General features: G+C 45.4%; 1 protein-coding gene across 4 annotated transcripts in view; it reads left to right on the top strand.

Annotated features, from left to right (window-relative positions):
• The window catches only part of BEST3 (bestrophin 3), a 37,293-nt gene extending 20,930 nt beyond the window's left edge, over positions 1-16,363 (top strand). For all 4 annotated transcript variants that reach the window (XM_032854838.1, XM_032854836.1, XM_032854837.1 and 1 more), the window contains 3 exons: positions 762-842; positions 2,620-2,771; positions 13,964-16,363. In XM_032854838.1, the coding sequence (XP_032710729.1) occupies positions 762-842; positions 2,620-2,771; positions 13,964-14,906 (1,176 nt within the window). In that variant the 3' untranslated portion in view covers positions 14,907-16,363. The remainder of the gene's footprint in view (positions 1-761; positions 843-2,619; positions 2,772-13,963) is intronic.
• Positions 16,364-26,588: the final 10,225 nt, after the last annotated feature.

Consider the following 26,588-nt stretch of genomic DNA (forward strand, 5'->3'; position numbering starts at 1 on the left):
TATTTAAAAAGGAGGTAAGACATATTTGGCATATAAATCTCTCATCAAGGCTCTCCAATTCTGGAACACAGTAAGATCATTTCATATTGATCAACTGTTAGAAAATATGTGAAAAAAATGCGATAAGGAGCTACCTATACTTTTCCCAGTGGGAAACTGACCAGGTACCAGAAAACCCTTTAGAATAAAACAAAGGGAGACAAATTCCAACTTTATGACTCACTAGCTCTCTGACTCATTCATTTAGCTGTTATGTCCAATAATTGTCAAAACTCCTTGTATTATTTTCTTTAATTATGTTTTAAGTCTTTGCTGTTTTATCTTCCCCATGGTTAAATTTTGGTCTCATCACCTGGGCCCTTGTGAATTTCTTCAGCTCACAGGCTACATAGCCCCACAGGTGCCCAGCAGAGTGCCTTGCACCTTGTCAGTGCTCCTTCAACATTCACTGGCTAGATCTGCCCCTGAGCATCAATCATTCGGCTCCTAGACGGTACACAGCTTCTCTTGGGGAGGGTCTGCACTGTCCCCAGCTGAACAGAGAGACAGATCCACTGGAGAGCAAGCCCATCCAGGTGCCTCATTTGTGGTCTGAGAGTCAAGTCTCACTTGCGGATAAATATCAGTGTCGGTGGAATGACCCACTCCCCTCTGGGCTTCATATCATGGAAGTGGCAAAGGGCATCATCTCCATCATCTTCAGCCTGCCTTCTTAGTCTTCACAGGCATCATGATGGTCTTGCTCTGTGTCCTCACTGCAGGTAGCTGAGCAGCTTATCAACCCATTTGGAGAAGACGATGATGATTTTGAAACCAACTGGTGCATTGACAGAAACTTGCAGGTTAGAGGAACTTTCTCTTTCCTGTACAAACATTAATAATGAATCCCTTGTGGTGTTTCAAATCTGAACAGACTCAGAATTTGGGCCCCTGAGCTTCAGAGCTTTAGCCACAGATGAAAGAGGTTTGTCTTTTCAGTATGTTGTCTCACATCCTTCTGGAACCTCACAGGTCCTGGGTCTCTGTTGCAGTAAAGACTACTCCCTTTTAAGTAGAATTTCAAGCCAATTTTCTTTGTAAGTTTCTTTATTAGCTTTACACAGCCTCTTCCATCTTTCTGCAGAGCAATATTTTCATCCATTCTTTCATCTGTTTTGTGTTGCCATCCAAGTGGGGTGAGCAGGGACATAAAATGACAGCCAGACATGATCTGGTGGGAGGTGAGTTCCCGAATTCATGTGATGTAGGAGCCTGTGGTCAGATGACCACCCAGCAGGGCACTAGGCACATGGGCCACAACGACCTGTGTCTCAAATCTAAGTGAATTAAACCAAATGGGCCCCAGGACCCTGACCCCACAGCATTATTCCAGAGAGATTTTTCAGGAAGCACCAGCATGAGAGAATTTTCCTTTCCAATAGGACTGTCGTCAGACCAGTCTGTCTGACTGTCTGACTGTCTGATTGTTGTCAGACCCTCACAGGCTGAGAAAAGAATTTCAATTTGTCTGCTTGCTTCAGGCTTTTACTCAGCTCTTAAACAGTTCAAATGTTTCACCGTAGATCACTGTTAGTTCACAAACTGGCCTGAACGTGGAGGCCCAGCACAGAGGAAGGGAAGCCAGGCCACTACAGATTGGTAGGTGGCAGGCTGACTAAACAAGGGGACTGACAGACCAGGCTTGGCTTGGGTAGCCACAAGACAGGTAGATCTCCATGTCCACCCGCCAGAATCTTCCAATTTTATACAGAGCCCTTAACTGAGTTCAGCCCTACTTTCAGTCAAGATGGTCTCAACAATAGGGTGCTCTCTCCAGGCTGTGTCCTTGAAATGGCTCCACTGTGAGAACAGTAGGCAGAATGTACATTCCAGTGAACAGGGAAGGGGTGGGGGATCATTGCCTGGGTTCAGCTTTCAGGTCAACAGAGGTTACATCCTCTCTGTGACCTCCTCCAACAACACACTGTCAGTCTGTCAGGGAGGAAATATAACATTTAGGCCACTCGCTCTTTGGAAGAATTGGATTTGCGGAAGATTAATAATTTATTCATGCCTCAGTGTGTCAAAGTCAAGAAGAGAGAGCACTATATGGTCCCAGGCTGTGGAGATTTGCTGATATACTTTTCCAAACAAACAAACAAACAAACAAACAAATCAGAATGCATAAGAAATGATATCAAGTGTAACTATGTTTATGGAATCAACAGAATGGGATATTGAGAATCTTCAACTTCCTGTAATGTCTGGAACTATGAGTTTGCTGTCAGGATAGCCATTAGACAACATGGTAACTCTGAACAAAGAAGAAAAAGTGCTCTCCTGCCTCCAGGTAAAACGTTGCTGGCTCCATTCTGGGCTTGTGGCTTGATAAACCAAGTCTGGGCAGTTTTATAGCCCCACTTAACCCCCACTGCCAAGGTCAAGTGCTCTTGTGCAGTAAACAACATGCACAACTGTGCAGCATCCTTGGTTACAGCAAATATAAATGACAGACATTTGTATATTTACTCTTTCAGACTGTTCTATCCTCCTGCAAATCCCATCCACCCACTAGAACTTACTCTCTTTGATTATACAACTCATATCCGAATTACTCTAACAATAAAACAATGATTTTAGGTCTCTCTTTTAGCTGTGGATGAGATGCACATGAGCTTACCTAAGATGAAGAAGGACATTTACTGGGATGATTCTGCTGCTCGACCGCCCTATACGCTGGCAGCTGCAGACTACTGCATACCCTCATTTCTGGGGTCAACTGTCGAAATGGGGTAAGTGTACTTTTTAAAATCATCAATATTTGGAAAATACAATATGGCACTGTTCTAATCGATTCTTTATGTCCTAATCTTGAATTTACTTTCATGACAATTTTCAACTATTAATATCTTAGAAGAGTAGCCTTTTCAAATTTTCAGATATAATTAACATGCCCAAGGAAGTTTGAGAGTAAAGAGACTCTAGTTTCTGGTTTAAATGTGATGTGTGTGTAATTGGGGGTAATTTGCACTTCACCTTGTTTTTATACCACAGAAAAATTTCCAATAGTTATGAAACCATCTTCTTTTTTTTCCCCTTCCAATTTGAAAAGTAGTTTAATTATTCAATTATATAGTCATTTAATTATGACCATCACAATTAAATGTTTGTTTGTAACAAGTATTAACTGAGCATATACCGTATGCAGGCACTGCATTAGACTACATGGAGACAAGCAAATCTTAAGGAATGAGATAAGTTTTATCAAAAGTTTTCTCTAGGATTTTAATTCAACTATGTTGACAAGTCAGTCTCTGTTCTGTGGTTTTAACTTAACAATCTGTCCCTCTGTACTTAGCTTTAAATAAATGGGCTGAGGCCTGAAGTAAATCATGCACAGTTCTTGAATAATTTTATTAAATCTGATAATGTATATGATTTTGGAGAAATGTGTGAATGTGGGGGAAGTTTAAGTATATTTGCTGAAAGCAGATGCCACAGTTCCCAAGTAACTTAAAGAGAAGACTATGGACAAATTTAGAAAAATAAGAAGAACCCCTCTAAAAAAATGTAGAGAAGACAAAAACTTTTGTAGGATTTTTCTTGTAACTTTGGGCAAAACTGTGTTTGCCGTTCTTTGAGGCCAGCTCTCAGATTTGTGAGGCGAGTTCGTGTCCTGTCATTGCCACCTGGGACCTTCTGTCTTCTCCCCCACCGTGTTCAGTCCTCCTCTTTCCCTACCATCAGGATATCTAGTTTCCACCCTATTCCTACAGCCTTATTCCTACAAGGCTTTACCCTGGGCCAGATGTCTCTTAATCCTAACAAATGATGGTTTGTGGCACCCCTCCCCAAAAGTTGCCGCTGAGGCTGAAAGCCTTCTAAAATCCAAAGGGAAAGATGAAGAAGTAGAATTTCAGGAGTTGTGGCAAATAATAAGATGATTTAGGAGCCAGGAGAATTGCCTTGTTGTCCTCAAAGCACACCTTAGAGAAGTTTCTAGGCTAGACTTTCCTCTGCTTCTAGAAGGCCTGCTAAGGCCCAGACTCTCCTGTCCAGGGCTTCCTCCCGCCTGGGGTGCTCAATCCTCCCCCAGCTGGCTGCTCAGGCTCCATGAAGAGTCATTCCCTGTGGTTTTCACTTCTCAGCATCTTGCAACTCATTCTGCAGGGACAGTTTCATGGACTTTGAAGTCCTTCTCAGTTTTGAAAAATAATAGATTTTTTCCTGTGAGTTTGTTTTTGGACAACTCAGTAGGCTTTAACATTTCCCTCCATTCCCATCACTGATGAATACAAAGTGTTCGAAGATCGAACTTGTAAAAGAAAAGAAACCAGCACATTTGATAGGGTCAGAGAATCAGTCGCAGTGATGCTATTTAGCCCTTGGGCTCCATTGCTGTGGTCCAATAAGTTGTTTGTGCAGGATGGTTAAAATGATATTTTTTTGGTCTCAAGATTTTTATCTTGATCTGCATATTCATCCCAATGGTCATAATTTTACATTCTCATGTGAACATCCATGTTCCTTAGAAAGCACTAAAATATATTTCCCCTATTTCTAAATGCAGAAACTCAGAATTAAGGATTTACAAGACCTCAAAGAAAATACCCCAAACAATGATTGAGAAGATTAAATGAGATTGTAAACATAAAAACACTCTAGATATGACGACGGAGCATTGTCAGTATCGGCCTGCGTAAATCTCTTATTTGTGGATGTCAAAGTGAGGCATAGAAAGATTAAACAAGTCTAAGCTATTATTTGTATTAAACTAGTTCTGGGAAATGTAGGACAGAAAATAAAATGCTTCAGAGAAAACTAGGAGATATGATATTTAAGAATGCAGCTAAGTTTTTAGCTGTCAGAGAGCATTCCTGCAATTAAGACAAGCTGTTTGCTAGCATGATGGGAACAGGCACAGGCAAAGGCCAGAGTCTATTAGGGGAGGCATTTAACCGGACTCCTCTAGCACCAATTGGTCAAAGAAACAATTAGGTAAAAGCTCAATTGGTCTTGATTCTCTGCATGAATGGGGACCATTCCAGGGGATCCTCACAACCCAGGAACAGTCACTACAAGAATGCAGGCTTTTGGAGAATTCACAGAAATGCCCTCTTTGATCCATTACTGTTGATTCCTTCCAGGACGTGCTCTTGTCTAAGGACCGTGCAACTTGTCTAAGTTGTTTCTGGTTGCCTGTGATGGGAAACCAAGTCCAGCTAACTATAAGCAAAAAAGGGTTTTATTGAGTCACATCTAGAGACTAGCCTCACTTTGAGCATGGCTGGATCCAGAGGCTCAGAGAATGTCACCAGCACTCACTATTGCCCTGTCTCTCTGTTCCCACTTTTCTCTCCACTGGCTCAGGTTTCAGGCAGGCTCACCCCTCCTGATGCAAAATGGCAAGATGGCAGCCAGAAGCTTTAGGCCTATGACCTAACTTCTCAGCAAATCTTATAGAGAGAGTCCATCTGTTCTCCAACTCTTCAAACTAAAGTACCGAATTTGTTGGCTAGGCTTGGCTAACATGCCCATTCTTGAACCAATTACTATCAATGGGGAGACATGATGTTTTGATTAGACAAGGCTGGTTCACATGTCCATCTTTGGACCAAGGGGTGTGGTCAGCCCCACCCAACCATATGGAGTGGATGTCTTAAGAAAATTAGGGTGGTATTACCAGGAAAGGGTGAATGGCTTGCTAGGCTAAGAAAAGCAATAGATGTCCTCTAAAGTCACAAAAGATAATTCCCTAAGCATTGATTTGTTCACTCACTGAATACAATGTCAATACCAATAGAGCCATCTGACTGAAGCTCAGGGAAAAGCAAAGGTAAAAGTAAGAATTATTGTAGCCCAGATGATTTTATTTATGATGATGACCCAGTGAGCCCTTTGCATGAGAATAAAGACCAGGGGACAATATAGTATGGTTACAAACATTTCAGACAAGTGTTTGCGGCTTAATGTGCATATAAAATCCTTCCCTGGATGAGTAAGTTTTTTATTTTCTTATTCTAGTGAGGATATATGTTCCCAGCAGATTTAACTCAGAAATAAAAGATCTCTTATCTTTTCATATCAATGTTTCACGCTTATGAGCACAATTCCCATGACCCAGAAATTCTAAAAATCAAGGCAATGCCCTTCCATAACTGAGCAAAAGTACTATCCAGGGGCAACCTGAGAAATTACTCTGTGTCATATTGTCCTTCATATTCGGCACGCTGCTCATTTCCACATAAAAAGGAAATTCCTTAGGGACAATTCCTCTCTCCTCTATATTCAGGAACATATTCAAAATATTGCCCTATTTTCTACACATTTACCAAATGTACATTAGTGAAATAAAATAAGGTGTCCCCCATTTTTTATCTCAAGTACAAACTTAAAATATGGTGTTTTTCCTTGTATCTTCGCATATACAACAAAGGCATCCATTTATATACACTTTCAGGGTCTGGTATATGGTAGGTTCTATGCCAAATGCCAGGCAGAGGCAAAAAATGAAAACCAAAGCAAAACAAACACCTCTGAAGCTCACAGACACAATGAGGAGACAGGTTATAATACAATGTGGTAAACACGGCAATCAAGAAATGCTCACTGAGCCCGGTGAGTCAGACAAAGCTCCTTGGAGCTGAGGAGTGTAAGGTGCATTTTAGGAACAAATTAGGAGCTAGCACAGAGGATAGGAATACAGAGATCCAGCAGAGGGTAAATTCCAAGCCAAGATGAGTAAAAATAGCAAGGAATCATAGTATATTTGAAGTAACAGGGTTTTTTTTTTTTTAATTTCAGCTTTACTGAAGTATAGTTGACATATAAAATTAGAAGATATTTAAAGTATACATTGAAGGGCTGCTGTTTTAATTAATGCATCTTGTCATTGTCCTTACCGTGGTGACATTATTAACCAAGATAAAAAGAATACCCACAAACGGTCGTTAAGAAGAGTCGTCTATAAGACCCACATAAAGAAAACACACCCCAAGCCCCAAAAATGCAAATGGGTCTTCTCTGAGCGCTACTAAACACTTACGTCTAAGAAACCAAACTTTACCAAAACAAAACCTAGAATGCTTAAACTTAAGCCAGCATTACTGAAAATAAATTTCTTTTAAAAAAGAAAATAAAATAAAAATAAGAGCCAGGCCTAGACTACCACAGCTAGCTGGAGGTAAAATGCTTTTTGTATTATAGCACCATGAGTCATTCCAAAATCCTTATTCTTTTTTAAGCATTGGGATTATCATTAGCGCAAATTTATATGTCTCTGAGGAAATGAAAGAACTGAAGTCTCATAATTCCCTTTAATCCTGTCTTAAAAATCAAAATCACCAAGAGTAAAGAAGCAACAATCCCTTCAAGGCCTTCGAAAAACCCAAATGAAATATCTATCCATAACAGCTGAAGGATTCTCAATCCTGAAGAAGAGGGACTTTAGCTGCTTATGAAATGGATCACACAAGTGTGTACACACGGGGCTGTGCTCACTCGCAGTGTCCTGCTGATGTAGACACCTGCTCTCAGCCTGGGAACCTTGAACCTCTGGCTGCAGCGCCATTTGAAGAATACTGCTTTATTTGGCTTCCAGCCAGGATCCAAATATGTCACCACTTCCTCGCTTTTAGAGTGATCTCAAGGAATGGGTCTATGAAGTCATTTTGGGATGCACTTAGAAAAGAGGAGAAATATACACGTTTGTAAGTTTCTTCTCGTTGGGAACTGAGGGGTTTATTGAACATTTATTGACTTATTTACTTATCTATCTTTATTCCAAAGGTTCTGAGAATATGTAGAGATAATATAATTACTTTTTTGCAATTATACATATATATTTAATGTGCACAAAGCATTAGGATTGCACGGTGCAGTCAGATGTGTTCTTAGTGATAGTAGCTCTAGCATACCAAAATCTGTATTTAACAAGCAAATTATTAGATTGTGGTTAAATATACTTCTAGATGGGTGTTTTGGGCAGTAATCCTCTCTTAGTGAACTATATTAAAATATTTTAGCTTTATAAAAAAATACACAGGCTGATGTATACTATTGCCTGCTTGGTTATAAACTACCAAAAATATCTCAATTTCTAAATCACTAACTTCAACAAAAAGGTATTCTTGGAACATTGATTTTCACTTAATGTACCAGAAAGGATGGAGAGATAGAACCTCCCAAGGAGATGGCATTAAGTTGGTAATTTTAGAACTTTCTCAGTGATTCTTCCATATGCCAACATGGCTTCACCATTGGCACTCAGTTTTCACCTTCTAAAAGATATAAGAGGTATAGATGACTTAATTTCCTTTTCTAGCAAAACTCTTGTAGACTACGATGGTGTGGAAATGTGGGGGACCGTAAGTGAACCCCCATTTTGGACCACAATTTATTTTTGAGTCACTCAGTGGAGGCCAAGTGAGCATAACCAGAGTGGTAACAGAAGGCTAGATATGCCTGTTCTTTTGCCAGATTTACCATAATCCTTGGTTCAAACTAGCAAAGAGGCAAGAGAAAGGTAGAGGGAAGGTTGACAGCTCCGTGTGCATCTCACTGGGCTCAGCAAACCTCCCATGATGTTCCACTGCTAGAAACTGTCCTCCAGCAAGGGAGTAGGGGGGAGTGCTGGGTGAATGCAGCCTTCTATCCGCTGGATTTTCCTCACAGTGGATTTTCCCCACACCTCCCAGCACAGAATGAGAGTTACCTTTCCCATCTCATAAATCCTGGGCTACCGCTTTGACAAGATTCTGCAGTGCAGAAGGTTATAAATAACAACCTTCACCTCTAATGGGTTTGAAGAGCGCATTTTGCTTTGCCGTGAATAAATGCTCCTCCACATGTGCTCCTGCTGCTCTGATAGATTTTCAGGCAAATTATCAGCTCCCTCCAAGGCAGCTGCCTGACTTTGAGTAACACCAGCAATTTGAACACAATAAATCTGATGTGAGAAGTAGAACTCATCATATTAAATATCAGTTTCCTAAATTCCTCATTAAAATTCTGTTAAAATGACCTAAATTAATTGAATTTAAGTTGTCAAAATACCACCTTAAAATGTGGCACAATAAGAAAAAAAAAAATGGCGACCATGGGAGGTGACGATGTTGGCTGACCTTTTTGTGGCAAACATTCCACAATACACACATGTATCAAATCATCACATCATACACATTAAACTTCAGAATGTTCTATGTCAGTTATATATCAATAAATCTGGGGACTGATTAAAAAAACAAAACAAAACAAAACAAAAACGCCCAGACTAAAAAAGGCAAGCATCATCTACTTTTACCCTTCAATCTTTTGAAGCTCTATATTTACCTATCATTCACGTGAGAAAGGGGTTGCTTTGTAAAAAGTTCCCCCCCCCACAAAGAAAAAATGCATTAAACCTCTCATCAGGGCTGTTTTGGTCTTGCCATATCAGACACACCCCAAGAATTCTGAAAGTCACCACCATCTCCAGCAGTCCTCTCCCCTGCCTCTTATTATGGCAACAGGAGGTGACAAGTGTTCTTCAGAGCCCTGAGCAGCTCAAGCAGCTTCTCAAGAGCCCTTAATTAAATCACTGCTGCTCAGGCCCTCAGATATCTGTCACTGGAAAGGGAGACTGTGGGGCTGATGGTGTTGTCGGTGTTCAACAGATATCTTGAAAACGTGGATTGTTGGTCTTTTTTAACAGCTGAGATTGAAATAAGAACACATCCAATCCTGGCGCCAGTGTGACCCATAGAAATAGTGCATGCTCTCCCTCCTTGGCTTGGCTAGCTCCAACTAGCCTGACTGGCTTAAAAGAACCTAGTCTCTGTCCCCCACTTCCCCGTCTCCACCCCTTCAAAAAGAGCCCAGTACTTGGCACGACCTTCTTTAATATCATTTCTTCTGTATTGATGATTTACATTGCGCAGTCGGTGTTTACTGCCGGATTGGGCCACGTCTGCCAGTGGCACGAAAACCACCTGATCAGCCCCATCTTCCTTCCCCAGAGGAACCTAGTTTCTCCTGTCCCCATGCTTCCTCTCCATTCTTTCAGTGCCCTCGTCTAACCATGAAATGACTGTCGTCGTCCTCCCTTCTAAGATGTTCCTTGTCAGTTGGCAGCTCCAAGGTGTAGTGACACTTGTAAAATATATGCTGGGAGGAGAAAAGGGAGTAACCTTCGGGCAGATGCTATCCTCTCCTCCAACCAGGTGCGAGAAGTCAGCGATGACTTGGAAGTCGCCTCTGACAGTCTGCCAGTCACTGACAGAGTCCTTTTCACGTCATACTCGTCAAAGCTTTTCCACATCTATTGCTCCTTTTGAACTCCCAACAGCCTGTGAGGCACGTAGACAAAGTACTGTTGTCCTAGTTTATCGAGTAAGATGTTGAGTCACAGAAAGGTTAAGTGGCTCTCCTCAGGTCACACAGCTGGTTAGAGTCAGCCCAGGCGGCAGAAATCCTGGCTCTGTAAGCTCCTGAAATAAATCATTTTCCTCACCACAGAGGCAATTCTCAAATTCCATCTTCAGGACACTAATGGCTGCATGGCACTTTCCATGAATGCCCTCCAAGCTCTAATTACCTGCCTATCTAACTCTAAGCAAATTCCAGAATTTAAGACCTTTTTCAGCTGACCTTCTCTAATGTAAAGCAATATGTTTCTGCTATCATTGTTTTGAGGCATTTTAAGTGGTGTTATATTTGGGCCTCAGGATTGTACTAACCTTTATACGAAAGGGACACTTTCTTTATACGAAAGGGACACTTTCGTAAAAACCAAATAAGGAGGAGAAGAAAGCCTAAAAGGACCTAAAAGGTACATCCAAGCCTCGCCAACTGAGAAATGAAAAACCTTTAATGTTTTCCATTCCGTGTACTCTAAGCTTTAAACCATTTTGTTCTCAGACCATGGTTTCTGCCATCATATTGGGAACCATGACTGCGGGAGAAAGGAGAAGGGGATCGCGAGACGTTCACACATGGAAACACTTGGAGGAAAGGTCGTTAGGTTCACAGTGCTAGGGAGTCTTACTGCTGCTCTTAAGTTCTGGACTGAACATAAACACCAGGAAGGCCTCCTTCACCACATCAGTTACCCAGATCCTGGCTGCCAAGTGTTCCTCCAAGGAAGCCCCCATTGGGTCCTTCAGACTAACAGCATGGAAAGTTCCTGCGTCATGTTTCTCATCCAAAGCATTTCTGGATGACCACACTCATCAGTGTTGCTTTCCATGTAGTTTTCCAGCTTGCACACTACGACCAAACAGCGCACAGCTACTCATGCCCTCCATCCACAAAGACAGTCCAGAACTACCCACCTCTGTGGTCAAGTCCAAATCCCTCAACCTAGTATATGAGACTCCATACCACAGTCCAAGGCTGCCTTCTCAGCCGTCTGCCTGACACTCTTCTGCGCTTGACACAACTCAGGTATCTCCCATTCCTCATAAACACCCTAGAGTTTCTCCCGTCTCATTTGCTCAAGTCATTTCTTCCACTTGGAATGCTCAGTCCCTTCTCTGCCCATTCGATTCCTACTCTATGTCAAAGCCAGCTTGAAAGCTTACTTGACCTTCAAAAGTAGCTATTTATATACAAGGTTCTCCTGCCTTTTAAATGATGTGATATAGTACTTGTGCACCCAATTTATTCATAGCCAGTGCTCGCATAGATTGAGTCGGGTAAGCGGATAAATCTCATGAGTCCACACCACAGTCTACTGAGGCAAGAAGGTGGAGCGGGATCTCATGGGCAGCCCTGCCGGGTGTCAGTTGGTGAATCAGTACTAATAGAGCAAGAGCATTGCCCTTTTGCAGTTTGCGCCTTGCAGCTGCTCTGTTTTTCTCTAACTGGTGACACAGGGCCTTAATTCTCTTGCCCCCATTGAATATACATGTCCCTCACATCAGTGCATTGTTAGAAAATTGTGTCCTTTTAGGGTTTACAAAGTTTTGAAGTACTGATGGTACAACCGGGTTTCTTGGAAGATACTATCGTTCTTACAGGGTTGTGGGGTTCAGGAGGAGTCAAGGAAGACAAATCCCAATAAAAAGTAAAGACCCCAAATGGAGGACAGAGGCTCACCCTATTGAGGGAGCTCGCCAGCTCAGCCTCAGATTCCCAGCATGGTCATTTTAGAGAAGGACCTCATTGTCGCTCCTTGGGTGCCCTCCATAACCGAGTGCCCTCCTGAAGTGTGACTGCAGATCTGACCTCAGGAAATCCAAGTCGTGGGGGGAGGGGGTTACTGAGGCATGAGTCTGCGTTTCTGGAGTCTGTGTGTAAGAGAATCTGAGCCAGGCACAGCCCAGGCGGGGGGGCGGGGGGGGGGAGCGGGGCAGAGGCTATCCAGTAGCCAAGAGCCCTGCTGGAGCTTTAGAAGAACAGCACGAGGTTGTAATCGGACACCAACCAGGGACATTCAGCTGGTTAATCATCTCATTCAGTCATCTTTTATTCATAAACACGGAGCGACAACGTTCTCTTTGCTGCTCACTGTGCCCTTTCAGGTTATACCCATATCGTGCTGTTCCAACTTTACCCTCTGGGTCACAGAAAGTGCACCTGGCCTTGTGTAGGCATCTCGTCCCCACCGACAGTCACACGGATGGCCTCACGAATCCTGGACCGCGCCAACGGAGCGTGGGTGCTCCCAGAGCCAGTGTGAACATGTGTGGTTTCAGGCCGAGGTTTAACGTTGAACCTCAGTAAGACCTCAGTAAGATGTGCACCATGTACTGGGAGGCCGGACTTGGCCTAACTACCCCATAATTTTCACTCCTATCCCAATTACCCATTTTATTTCAGCCTTGAAGGAGAAGATTCAAAAGGGTAGGGTTATTTGTTTTATGTCCCCAATGTTGAAAATGCAACATTACCAAATCAATCAAACTTCAGCCACGCAGAGCCCAGTCGCATGGCCAGGCCACACACCACACACCAGCCCTCCTCTGTGGCTGTGCTCTTGCCACAGTGTTCACATTTTCTCCTTCCTTAACCCTAGGTGAGCAGACCAGGGATGGTAACAAATTACCTGTGGGCAAGGACTGTTTTACTCATTAATCTGCATCACCCCCGGCCACCCCCAGGCCTACCTTATCACCTGACACCCATGAAGCAGACTCTATATAAAAGGGATTAAGAACAAAGGCTTTGGAGTCAGATTTGAGTTCTGCCTCCACGGGCTACATAACCCTCAGGAATCTCTCTGGGCCTCAGTTTCTTCATCTGTTAAGTGAGAATCATAATAGTACCAGCTCACACAATGAATGTGGTAATTAAGTGAAAGGAGGTACTTAAATAAATATAAGTGTCAGCTATGTTTTGCAGGGTCTTGCATTTACCTATGATCCATTGTTTTGGGGGGCTTCACAGATCGTTAGTTCATGGCCCTTAGTTCACCTGTAATAAGGTTGAAGGAACACACATTGTATCCTTTTTTTTATTAATGTTCAGATCTCTAAATTAGTGATTTTCAAAAGTATGGTCTGGGAACTGCTGGGAATCCCTAAAAACTAGGATCCCCCCACAAGACCTAAGTCCTTAAGGTCAAAACTATTTTTCTAACAACACTAAAATGTTATTTACCTGTTTCACTCTCATTCTTTCCTGAGTGTGCAGTGGAATTTTCCAGAGGCTCCATGCTACATGATGATGTCATCACTTAACATTTAATGGAATGTGTGCTTACGCATTCGTGTATGTGTGGGTTTTCTTTTTTATATTCCTCAGTTATTTCTGATGCAGTAAATAGCAATAGCTATAACCCACATAAACAAATCTCTTTGGGGTATTCAATAGTGCTTCAGAGTTTAACAAGGTCCCGAGACCAAAAGTTCTGAGAATCTCTGCTAGACTCTCTCAGGTTAAAATCCCCTCCATTTCCAGATCTGGAATGCAAACATTCCAGACTCTGTCCTTAATTCTGAGACACTGCCCGGAGGGTTGGGGTCCCAAAGCCAAGTTGCCTGCATTGTGTCCTTGTGTGTTTCAGACTGTCCGGATCCGACTTCCCTGGCGAGGACTGGCTGTGGAGTTATGAGAAGCACGGCCACCGCCGTTCCGTGATTAGGAGAGTCAAGAGATTCCTGAGCGCCCACGAACACCCCTCCAGCCCCCAGAGGAGAAGCTACAGCCGGCAGGCCAGTGACAGCTCCATGTTCTTTCCCCCAAGCAGTGATGTCAGCCCAGCCAGGGATCTGTTGGACGTGCCCTCCAGAAGCTACCACCGTGCCCCAGGCACCCCGAACCAGACCTGCTCCCCAGAGGGGAGCATCAAGAGGTACTCCAGCCTGGGGGAACTGTCCACCATCAGGGAGACCAGCCGGACGAGCACTTTGCAGAGCCTGAGTCCACAGCCCAGTGTGAGGGTCTCCCCCACCAAAATGCCGCAGGTGCCCGAGGTACTGATCACAGTGGCCGAGGCATCAGTGCCTGTGTCCGATGGCTCCATGGCCTCCATCCAGAGTGCAGAGTTTACTGGGGTGGAGCCAAGTGGGACTGGACAACAGGAGGTCCCCGTGGGATTGATTCCTTGCCCCTCAGAGAAAGGAACACCTCCGAGGGATCCCAGTCCCCAGACTAGTTCTGCCAAAGATGAAAGAAATGTTCCCACATTTGTCTCTGGGGAAGACCCTCATGATGACAAGTTCCTGAAAAGGTGGAGCCTCCCGGGGTTCCTGGAGTCCAGCCACACCTCCCCAGTGGGCCTTCGCCCAGATCCCATGAGCCCTGAGCCCATTCTCTTACTCGACACAGAAACATCTTCAGAGACCAGTGGAATCAACATCGTGGCTGGCTCTCGAGCCTCTCCTGATATGCTGTATTTAATGGAAAATCTGGACACCAAGGAAACAGATATCATAGATTTTAACAATGAGCCAGCTGAGGAACCACCCAAAGGAAGACCAGAACCTCTAGGACCTGGTTCTAGCTGAGGTTCTTACTTTCAGCATTAGTTCCGGAACATACCTAAGGACTGGTCAACTTTATAAAAAGCCATCAGACTATATAAGCTACTTAAAACTAAAGGGCATTATGATCCTAGTTTCTGAGAAGTGAGAAAATCAAATACATTCACATCATCTGTTACAAGGTGACTTTCACAGAAGTCACACAGACCACAGCGACCTATCTTAACCAAACAAGGAATCTTAATAATGTATCTATGGCTTATAATTCAGAGATTATGTTACCTTTGGAAAGGATCTTGTAGCCGATAGTCCCCCAGTTTTGCCCCCAGAGAGACAAAGTTTTCTCTCCTCCCCACTTTTTCTCTTTTCTTCAACTCCTCAGTCATAAAGAGAGGGATATGGGTCACACAATACTGCAAAAGCTCCTTCCTAATACTGACTCTTTGAGGCTTTCTAACCATCTCACTACCACTTTCTAGAACTACGATCACTTCTTGATTCTTAAGCTTCACAGCATTACAACCTCCACCTCCTTTTAATTTCTTTTTCTCTGTTTTCTTTTTATTCTCTCATCCTTTTGTCTTTCCCTTCTACTCTGTCCCACCTTTCAGGTTGTACTATTTTCTGTTGCCAACTCTGCTCCTTACTTTTTGCCATGGTTTGCAGATGATGAGGCCTTGGCAGCACCTCCCACAGGGCAATCAAAGATGTCCACAAGTCCAACCTGACACACTCGAGCCTCCCAGTGGAAGGGGCACGGGGGCTGATGGCAGCCATTGCCATTCTTTCTGTACCCATCCCCTGGTCTTGAACAATGGAGAAATCGGAAGCCAAGAGGACAAGGAATCTCATAAGCAAATGTTTATGGAACCAAAGAATAACAAGGCTTGAGTATGTTTAACACGAACTCTTAAGCTAAAATCTCAGTCATGTCACAACATGGGACCAGTTACTGCGTCTGCCAGGTTGTTTTCTGAGGTAAGATATTGGAGCTGGGAGGTTAAGGGGGTCCAGGATGGCACGATGGGGACAGGACATTGACCAGTTCCCTCCAAGGAGTTGTTGGGGGCAGCAGGTGGTTGGGGCCTCTGACTTCATGTGGAGAAGGCCATGTCTTAGGAGTGCTGTTCTCACTATCTCTGTCGTATGGCAAAGCTTGACTACATATGACTTAATAAATAAAATAACCCTGATTGCTACCACTTATCGAGTACACATGGGTCCAGGCAGCAGCCTGTAAAGTTCACAGAGAATCTCACCAATCCCCACAGGAATTCTATGGGTCAGTGTACTATTCTCTCCATTTTAAAGATGAAGAAAACAGAGTCTTTGGAAAAGCAAAATAGTGTGACTTATAACACACAGCCAGAAAGGGGTAGAGCTCAGATTCAAACCCAGGTTTACCTGACTCAAGAGCCCCCCCTCTTAACCTGGGCACTCCCTCACTGTGTCAAGCCACGTGTGAGGCCCTGAATCAGCCAGCTGTGTGCCCACAGCTCTGGAGGATGACCCAAGGAAGCCATGCCTGAACTTCTCCAGCCTTGGCAGGCCCTCTGGGTCCTCCCTGCTTGAGTCTACCTGGTCTTTTTTTTTTTTTTTAAGACTTTATTTATTTGAGAGAGAAAGAGAGTGGGGGATGGGCAGAGGGAGAGGGAGAGAATCGCAAGCAGACTTCAAACTCAGTGTGGAGCCCAATTCAGGGCTTGATCCCATGACCCTGAGACCATGCCCTGAGCCATTCATGGGGCTCACGAGACACTCAACTGTCTGAGCCACCCGGGTGCCTCTACCCGGTCTTTTATGTACGCATACAGGAGGGCATTGCTCCCACTTTGAGCCCAGCCATCATCCGCTTCATTTTCCTGACAGAAGAAAGTGGTCAGAACCCTTCTCCCCAACTACTCCCAACATGCAATGTTATAATTAGCACATTTTTACAAGACACTGCATCCAACTGGCCCACCCAAGCTGCATGACAGCAGTGACATTTACTTTAACTGTGTTTTCTCCAAAGACTGAAAGGAAATAATATTGGCAGAAATACTATACATCCATGGTTCTCTATGTGGGTCAAGAGGGTTAGCACCTGGGAAGGGACTGATATTCCCAAAGTGTTAGTAAGGGCTATGCAATCAAGCCCCAATATAAACGCAGCTGAGAGCCAGCCCTAACCCTCCCCCAGCCTCTAATTGCTATTTTTTTTTTTTTTTTGCCTATTTCAACTTAAGTTGAAATTCTCTTCTCTTTGGCTTTATCTATTGCTCAAATTCAAGCAAGTTTCTACCTAGCTGCTTTCAAAATGTAAGCAATTTTTGTTCATACATCCAAGGTGATAAATGACACACAAACAGAATGTATGACTCCAGATGTCCACTCTCCCGGACTAGGGAAGTGTTCGTTCATCTCTGCTTCCATCCATCCCTTATGCACCTTTGTCCAGAGAACTATTTAATTTCCTCAGTACTTCATCAGACTCTGAGGGGGCCTCCCATTTCCTCCTTGCACTAAAAGCTGAATAATGACTCATTCAATGAGCCCATGTGGTTGAATTCAGCAATAAATTCAAGCTAGCAATTGCCCCAATCAGATGAATAAATCTCTATTCATTCTAAAATGGGTTTTTACCCAACACAGACCAAAGCTGGAAAAAGAAAAAAAAAAATTTCTTCTCTGGTGCCTGATTTCATTGCCTGCATAGCCCATTTTCTCCTGAGCTCTGGAAACTTCTACACCCTGCATAAATGGTCACCTGGCCTGCTGGCTTAGTCTTTTTGGCTTGGCCAACCCCTAGAATAGGCTCTCCCATGCATCAGATGCAATCCTCGAAGCCAGAGAGTGCAACGCGGCCAAGCCCCCTTTGCCTCCTTCTCTCTCAGCCCACAGGAGCTAGCTGTGTCCTGCCCACAAATCAGGGAAGGTAAAGGCCCGTGGAACTTCTTCTCTGTCATCCAAGAATCCAGGGATGACTGGCCCCTGACAAAACTAAGAAGGCTGTTCTCTCCCTTCTTTAACTGTCCCGTGAGCAGCTTGGATCAGCTAAGCCATGGAAAACACAGTTTAAATGGAATGGAGAAATGTAAAATTGTCCATTTGTTTAAAGACTCATACATCCTCTTTTTTTTTTTTTAGATTTTTTATTTATTTATTTATTTATTTATTATTTATTTATTTTTTATTTATTATTTTTTATTTATTTATTTATTTGTCAGAGAGAGAGAGAACTAGCGAGCACAAGCAGGGTGAGCAGCAGGCCCCCGCTCAAAGGAGAGCCGAAATGCGGGACTTGATCCCAGGATCATAACCTGAGCCAAAGGCAGACGCTTCACTGACTGAGCCACCCAGGCATCCCCTCACATGTTCTCATTTTCAGTGCCTTTGCTCTCTAGTTCTTCTCCAGAGAAACTGATTCAATCCTCAATCATTTTTCTAAAATCTTCTCACTGTAACATCTACTCTCTGAGAATCCACTGAGCCCAGGCAGCCATGTGGTGTAATGGAATAAGGAGTACAAAACCGGCCTGTGACATCTGCCCCTGTAGCTTTATGAACTTGAACGAGCCCTTGTCCTTCTGCCTCTCGCAGTCTCATCTGTGAAATGGGCTCTTCTCAGCACCATCTCACTGGCCCTTGGGGGAGCTGAGGGGGCTTATGAGAAAAGGCTGGGAGTCCCGGCAGCAATGTCTTGTTGATGGGCTGAGCTGAACTTGATGACCCCATGATTCTGCAAGAAAAAGGACTTGCCCCTTTCTACTTTGGCCATTTGCTTGTCGAGGTCCCTTTATTCTCAAGGATTCTAATCTGTTTCATTCAAGAAACTTGTCAGTTCTCTTTTGGCTTCCTTTATTTTTCTTTTATACACTTCCAGCATCTCCCACGTCTTCCTTCTCTCTAGTGTTTTGTCATTCCCTCACTTCTCACCAGACTTATCACCATGGTGATGAGTGCCTCCCCCACCTAGTCTCTGCACCAATCTCCTCAGCCAAAATGTGGAACTTGGAACAGTTAATTGCTCCTGTTCTTTCTACTATAATTCTAGAGGATTTCGCACCCCTGGTTTGAAGTCAGAGGACCGCCTTAGGGCAGCTAATCTCCCCAAACCTGGTTCTTTTTGGAATTAATTCTGGGTATTTTGGAATAAGCACCACAACTGTAAAAACTCCGAAGCAAGAGCCAAATTCGAATCTGATTCCACCTACCCTCCGCTCATCAAATCATCACGTACGTGACCCACAACAAACATTTTCTGAAGTGCTGGGAGCAGGTATTAACAGTCATAACCAAGGATTTTCTTCATTTCATCTCACAGAGATCCTCAGTCCTTTCACTTGCATTCTGTTTTTCTTAGTTCTACCAACCCTAATTTTGGGGACAGTTGTTCCCACCAAAAAGGCCACTGAGTCAAAAGAACCAATTCGAGAATGCCTGCCTTGTCCTCCTATTGCAAATCCTAGAGAATCCAGAAGGATCCCAACCCACTGGCACAGCTGGATAGAGGTGACCCGACCAGACATTTACCTCTTCCCAGCCTCCCTTCACACCTCTGCCGGGCACGCGCCTGTGGCCAACGCAAACAGGAAACAAAGGCGCCGACCTGGGAAAGCAGCGGCCCAAGAACCACAGTTGCCCTCATGACTCAGTTAACTCCGACCAAGGGTTTCCGTTTTTGTGCGGTGGTTGTTTTATTTCTGAATTAATTCAGGAAATAGGCCCCAACCTTTTTGCCATGGGTAGATGTGGCTGGATGGTTACCTGGACCCGTCTTCTCGGAGCTTCTGGTTTTAAACCTTTACTGAACAGAGTCAGCAAACAGACTGCAGCATCTTACACCCTGAAACAAGGAAGAACATTTCTCAAACAGATCGTGTGTGTTTAAGCTAGTGGTTCTCCACTGGAGGTGATTTTGTCCCCCCGCCCCAGAGGTATTTGGCAATCTCTGGAGATGTTTGGGGTTGTCACACTGGGGAGCGCGACTGGCCAGGGATGTTGCTAAACTAGGCATCCTACACCAGACAGGACAGACCACCACAACAGCTAGCCGACCACAAATACCGCAGTCGGGAACCCTGACTGGGGCCAATAGGAAGGTTAAAATGAGACAACCACTGGGGAGACTAACGAAGAGAGATGAAGAAGAGAGAGGACTAGGGGACAGCAGATGAACTCAGCCACTGGCTGAACTCCAGCGGTGAGCGCCGGCGGCAAGCTGGGCACAACTTCTCCCTGACGCTAAAGGAGCCGATAGGTCAAATCCAGAAAAAGTGGATACGAACCCCAAGTTTCACCCTGAGAGAATTCCCTGGATGGCTCTTAACCAGGAAGAGTGGCCAAACACCATTGTTAGCCTGGCAGTGTGGCTCACAGAATGGGTGGTGACAATATATTCCACCAAATATTACGTAAGAACATGCGCCAATGCACTGCTAGATAATGGAGAGTTTCAGCCTTTATCTATGTCTCCCTGAGGATCAAACAAATAAACCATATCTTCTAGAGAAATAATTTGGCATTTTACTTTGTATAGAAGGGATATTTTTCAGTAGAGAATTGTCACAATGAGTAGGATATCTACCTCCTCCCCACAGGCCAAGCGACATCACAGATTTCCCAGTGTTCCCAGGAGAATAACATCAGAGACTTAGTGTCATCCTGGATGATGTCACTAGCCTTTTATTATGACTTTTATTCACAGTCACTCGTGAGACATGAGGCAACTGCTGTGTCGACCGTGAAGGTGGGTGGGTGGAAGTGGGTGGGAGTTAGGACCCTCCGACTCCCACATCATCTGTCCTTCTTTTCCTGTTTGTATGTTTGTTTCATCCCCAATCCTGTTCACCTCTGAACTATCTTAATTTGTTTAATGTAAAGCCCTTTGTTTGTAAATGTTCTTACACAACCTGTATCTCGGTGCAAGTTTTAAGTTAGGTTAATGTTTTTATATTATAGGTCTCATCTGTTTTTTCATGTTTAAAACACTCATACAGTGTTTTAAAGGCCCCCCCCCAAGCTCCCTGTGTACCTCCCATCTGTTGCTTCTTTTTTTTTTTTTTTTTTTTTTAGATTTTATTTATTTGACAGAGAGAGAGAGAGAGATCACAAGTAGGCATAGAGGCAGGCAGAGAGAGAGAGGGGAAGCAGGCTCCCCGCTGAGCAGAGAGCTCAATGTGGGGCTCAATCCCAGGACCCTGGGATCATGACCTGAGCCGAAGGCAGAGGCTTTAACCCACTGAGCCACCCAGGCGCCCCCATCTGTTGCTTCTAACTCCGGCATCTTCTGAGATGTCTTCTATCTCACTCATCTACTCCCCTGTTGCCTCCTTCCCTTCCACTGTAAGCTCCTCCTCCAAAGGCTTTCTTTATGGCCCCCATGGAGTGCATACCCGGGAGCAGAGTTGCTGAGTCACAGAGTCTGGATATACTAACCTGAGTCCCTCCTGCCAGACAACGTTCCAGAACCACAGCGCTGGCTGGCCCTCCCCCGCCCATGGTTTCTCCCCACCATCCCCTCCCTGCCCCATGCTCAGCACTACCTAGGTTGTGCATTTTTCCAGTCTAACAAGTGTAAAGTGACACCTAATCCTTGTTTAATTGTCATTTACCTGCTAATTAAGTATTACTGATCACTGTATGACATTTACCTGATTTACTAATGACGTTAAGCATCCCTTTATATACTTCTTAATTCTTTTGGGACTTCTCTTCTGAATTTCCTTTTCAAATTCTTTGCCCTTTTATTTAAGGCATTTCTATGTTTTTCTTGTTGACTTTCAGGAGTTCCTTCTATATTCTAGAACAATAGTAGACAGACCCTCCTTGGTTTTAGACATTGCAACAATCTTTGTAACCCTTTGAATGTCTATTAAAAGTGTCTGCCTTGTTGTTATTTGTTGACTAGAAATTCTTAATTTTAACATAATCCAGTTCATCAAGGTTTGTGTTTTTTTATGCTTTTGCAGTTTTGGATAAGAAATCCTTCTGCCCCCCTATGTCAGGATGCTCTCCCACTCTCCTAGATTTTCCTATGAATCTTTACAGTGGTGTGTAGGTGTCCAGTTTTATTTTCCTCCATAGATGAGGCAGGTATGTCCCCCCATCGCCTCCTGCTAAGCAAGCAGTCTATAGGTTCCATGTATTTCCTGTAAGGCAGATACACTGGTCTGAAGGAAAGTGGCATCTGAGAGAGAAGAAAGATGGGGTATGAACGGGAGAAGAGAGAGCTGAGTTCAACTCCATCAAACTCCAATTCCTCCCCACTAAATACAAACCGTTTCCAAAATGCACCCCCTCCTGCTGTCTTTTGACTAGTGATTTGCCCATTTGAACGCCTGAAGCATGCAAACTCCTGTTATACTCGGGCGCATAGAAACCCACGAGATCTAAGCCATGTCCTCCATCAGGCCGAGACCGAACTGTGAGAGCCAAGCCTGACACGCAGGGAGCGCCCGCCGAGGTCCGTGCTGCGGCAAGGATAGCTCAGGCTCCCGCCGCGCTCAAAGGAAGGCGGGATGGGATCGCAGAGGCGGGGTCCGCAATCTAACCCCCGTCCAGCCGGGGACCCGCCGAGGCGGAGATGTTACAGCCGGGACCTGCGGGGCTTTCCACCGTGGAACAGGCTTTCCTCCAAGATGGGTGGATCCGGGGTGTTCACGGCCCCCTTGAGCCCCGTCCTGCGGCCCGCGTGTAAAGCCACAGCCCTAGAATTCCTCAAACACGCTGTCTCCTCAGCAGCAGCCACACTGGTCTGCGGTTCCGCAGAAACCCTCCCGCTGACTTTCAGCGTCCGGGCACGTGGGCTTCGGGGGAAACAGCCTGATAAAGTGGTCTCTCGGTAAGAGGTTCTCCGTGGTCATTTCCACTCTACCGGTGTTCTCATTAGTGCCGACTTGGGCGCCTCGCCGCTGCATACACTCGCTGCGAGGCGGTTATTACCCAAGGATCGGGGCGCGGACATCCTGGAAGCCCAGTGAAGGGAAAGTGCAAAGGCAGAAGCGCTTAAAACAGTTCCACGGTCTGAGCCCGAGCTGGATATATGACCTAGGTCCGCAGCGGAAAGTGGTGGCCGGTGGCCTGAATCTGAGTTCCTCACAGCTCTTGCTTGTCCAGGATTGTCCAACAGGCCACAGTCTCCGCCACCGCCTACCGCCCTAGCCTGGGCCTGCTTCACTTGGCGTGGCCCTGGGAGGTGACCTGAGCCGGCTGCTCTTTTACCAAAACATCCGCAGCTCCACGGAGTCCTCAACCACGGTGAGCTCCTAATCCGTGCCAAGAGGGAAAGGGTAAGAAGATGGAAAGCCAGTGATGGCAGGTCCTCGGCCTATGTATTAGTATAAACTCCAGCAGCCCCTAGCTACCACCCACACATGATAAACCTGTACTCCGTCCTCCTGCTGACCTGCTTCTCCAGGGGAGCTGGACAGGCTTGGTGTTCTCCCTGGGTCACTGACAGGGCAAATCATTGTGGACGCAAGGACTCTGGCGCTAGCTGGCCATGCCTGACCAGGCCCCATTGGCAGCAGGCCCTGCACGGATGTCAGATCCAGACAACCCAGGAACAGCATGTCATTTGTGTGTCGTTCCCACTGGAGAAACTCTAGCTGCTGTTCATAGTAGCCGCCGGGCTGGCTGTCTCTTGCCATGGGCGGGGGCGCCCTGGAGCCCTTCTGCTATTTCCAGCCATTGACCTCAGTCTGAGGTCAGCTCCCCAGCCAGTGGCGTGGAACACGGGGTAACAGGGGCAGCTTCGCAGAGAGGGCGCATAAAAGGATATGTAATTTCTAAAGATTTTTATGTATTCATTTGACAAAGAGAACCTGCACACAAGCAGGCAGAGCGGCAGGCAGAGGGCAAGGGAGAAGCAGGCTCCCCACTGGGCAGACAGCCTGGCCTGGAGCTTGATCCCAGGACCTTGGGATCATGACCTGAGCCAAAAGCAGATGCTCAACTGACTGAGCCACCCAGGCGCACCAAGGATATCTAATTTTTTTTTTTTTAACTTTTAAAAGCTAAGTTCACCCCTGTAAGGAAAAAGGCACGTCTCCCTACTAGTAGAAGAATAAACAACGAAGCCCTAGTTGGTAAGCCCTGGTGGTGTGGGGAAGAAACCTCTAACAGCCATAAGGACCCTTCCTCAGAACATACTACAAGGGACGCTCAGAGAGCCCGTGGGAGGCCCTGCGGAGATGGAGAACAATGAGAAAGAAACGCAGCATCAGATTGGAAAGGAGCCTCTCCCTCTGTCCCGTCAACATTTAGGGTTGGGGTCTGGCCCCCCCCAGCCACCAGCGGGGTTCTCTGCAGCTGCCTGACCTCTGTTACTTGAGGCCACCCCTGTGCATGGCTTTTGCAAACCCCACTCTGCTGTTAGCCCACCAAGCAGGCAGTGCCATTCTGTTGCAGATGACACTGCGAAGATCCCTCGATGCCCACAGTCCGCAGCAACAGGGAGACCTGCAATCCGCTGGCATCCAAGCACATCCCTCAGGGCCTCCAGGACCCCCAGTGAGCAGATGGGGGTCATGTGGGCACCCCAGCTCCCCCAACCCAGGGCTCGCACCTTTCCCCTGTCAGTGTCAGCAGACACACCTGCTCCTGCCGATCCCCTGCCGATTGATGGGAGACAAATCAGTGGTCTTCCTCAGGGCACCAGAGGCGCAGGGGGGCAGATGGAGCTCTTGCTTCTGCTTTATTTTCCCCTCAGAAAACTCAGCTTCAAATACAGCCTAATCACCTTTTGTCAAGTAGAGAACATAAAGGGGAAGAAGGTGAACTTTGGGACACACAGTGTGTGGGTTCGAAATCTGGACCCACCACTGCTCGTGCAAAGTTACTTAACCTTTCTGTGACTTGGTTTCCTTGGAGATAAAATGGGGATCATCGTAATGATCATTGTTATTGTTCGTGTTAAATGAGTTGGTACAGACAAAACCCCGAGTATATTGTGTGTCATATATTAAGTACATGATAAATGTTTGCGGCCATTATTATATCCTCCTAGTATTAAACAGGATGGTGAATAAGGGCTCTGACTCTGATTCTCTGAATAAGGTTCTGATCAGGCCCAGACACTTGCTAGCTGTGTGACCTAGGTAAACTTATCTCACCTGCTCTAGCTTCTGTTTCAACAACGACAAAATGGCATCAATGCCTGTATCTTCCTCACTGGGCTGTTTTAAAAAGTCAGATGAAATAATGGATGTAAAGCAATTAACACAGGACCTGATGGAAAGTTATGGCTTCATAATTGTTAACTGTCTTTATTATCATTTAATGAAGTGGGCCTGACTTTAGAGCAAAAGTAAGATTTGAGAATGTTTAATGTGTTTTCCCTGAAGGTATAGAAAGGACTCCTTTCCTGAGTCAAAGATCAAAGTACATAACTTCTTCAATTTCCTGCCTTCAACTGAGTTGACAAAAGCCTAGAGCAAACTCCACTTGACAGAGGCAAAGGCCCAAGAGGGGAACAAAAGTTGGGGGTGTTTCTCCAGCAGCGTGGCCCAGACCTGCCTCCAGGTGGCAGCATTTTAGCATGTTGAACTTGAGGAAACCCCCGTCAGACCCTCCAGTTTCATCCACCTAAACCAAGGGTCATGGTGATGTTTATCTGTGAGAGCTGCTGAAGGTTCTCAGACACACAAGAAATTGCCTCTGGGCGGGGCGGGGGGGGGGGGGGTTGGAGTTTGGGACATAGACAGGACTAGAGAGTAAGTAGGGCCACAATTAGGATGTGCAGGGTCCCTATCTACATTAATCATTTGAGTCACCCCCAAATCAGTGTGCCCCTTTCTGGAGGCCCAATCTTATGCCAAAAAGAAGAAGAAGGAAAAAAAATTACACTCACCCCAGGAGTGACCACAGGCCAGGCAGGTTCTTCCTGGAACCAGGTTCTGGTCACCGGGGTGCAGGACACCCCCATCAGTCTCAGGTCATCCTGCCTGGATGGCACTGACAGCTATCACTGCCAGAGAGGACCTTGAACATGAGAAACCAGAGGAAGGCATTCCAAAGCATGGAAGGGCTTTGGGTGGGAAGGAGGCTTACTGGGAGCTGGGGTTGCTGGTCTAAGATGATAAAGGAGAAAATAAAGCAAGTGTGGGGTGGTGTGGGAGAAAAGGGAAAAAGGCAAAAATGAGGAGGGTTATCCCACATAATCTCCCAGGCCCACTCAGTAACCCAAGTGCCTTATGTGGCCTGCCTCCTCCTTATTCTGAACAGCAGGCCAAACACGCCCTCCTGTAATCCAAGGGTATTACCAGATTGGAACTAAGGACAGCCCAGTTACATAATTTGTTTCTGAAAACTTTGGTTCACATTTCAAATCTCTTCTAAATAGGTTGTTTACCAAAGAGAAAAAAATCTAAGAAATTGGGAGCTAAGAGTCTTATCGGGAGGGAAAACAAAGATGAACATGTTGTCTGAGATCAGGGAGGTGGTTCCACAAGCCCCCCCGGGCTCGGTGCCTGGGACCATTAGTCAGAGTGGGAAGGTAGATCAGGATGGAGCCAGAGAAGACAAGGCCGCCCCAGTAAAAAAAAGTCTGACACACTGGCCTGAGCAGAGCTAGGGAGCGTCAGCTGTCACCATATTTTGGGGGCCCTCAGATCCAACTGCTCCTCTCTCCTTGAGTGGATGGGACACTATGGAATAGAGTCTCTTCATCGACAGGACACTTAGGAACAGACCTCTGAGGCTGCTGATACCCCACGGGCACCA

This window comes from Lontra canadensis, unplaced genomic scaffold (assembly GCF_010015895.1).
Source record: "Lontra canadensis isolate GAN:19392208 unplaced genomic scaffold, GSC_riverotter_1.0 scaffold9, whole genome shotgun sequence".
NCBI lineage: Eukaryota > Metazoa > Chordata > Mammalia > Carnivora > Mustelidae > Lontra > Lontra canadensis.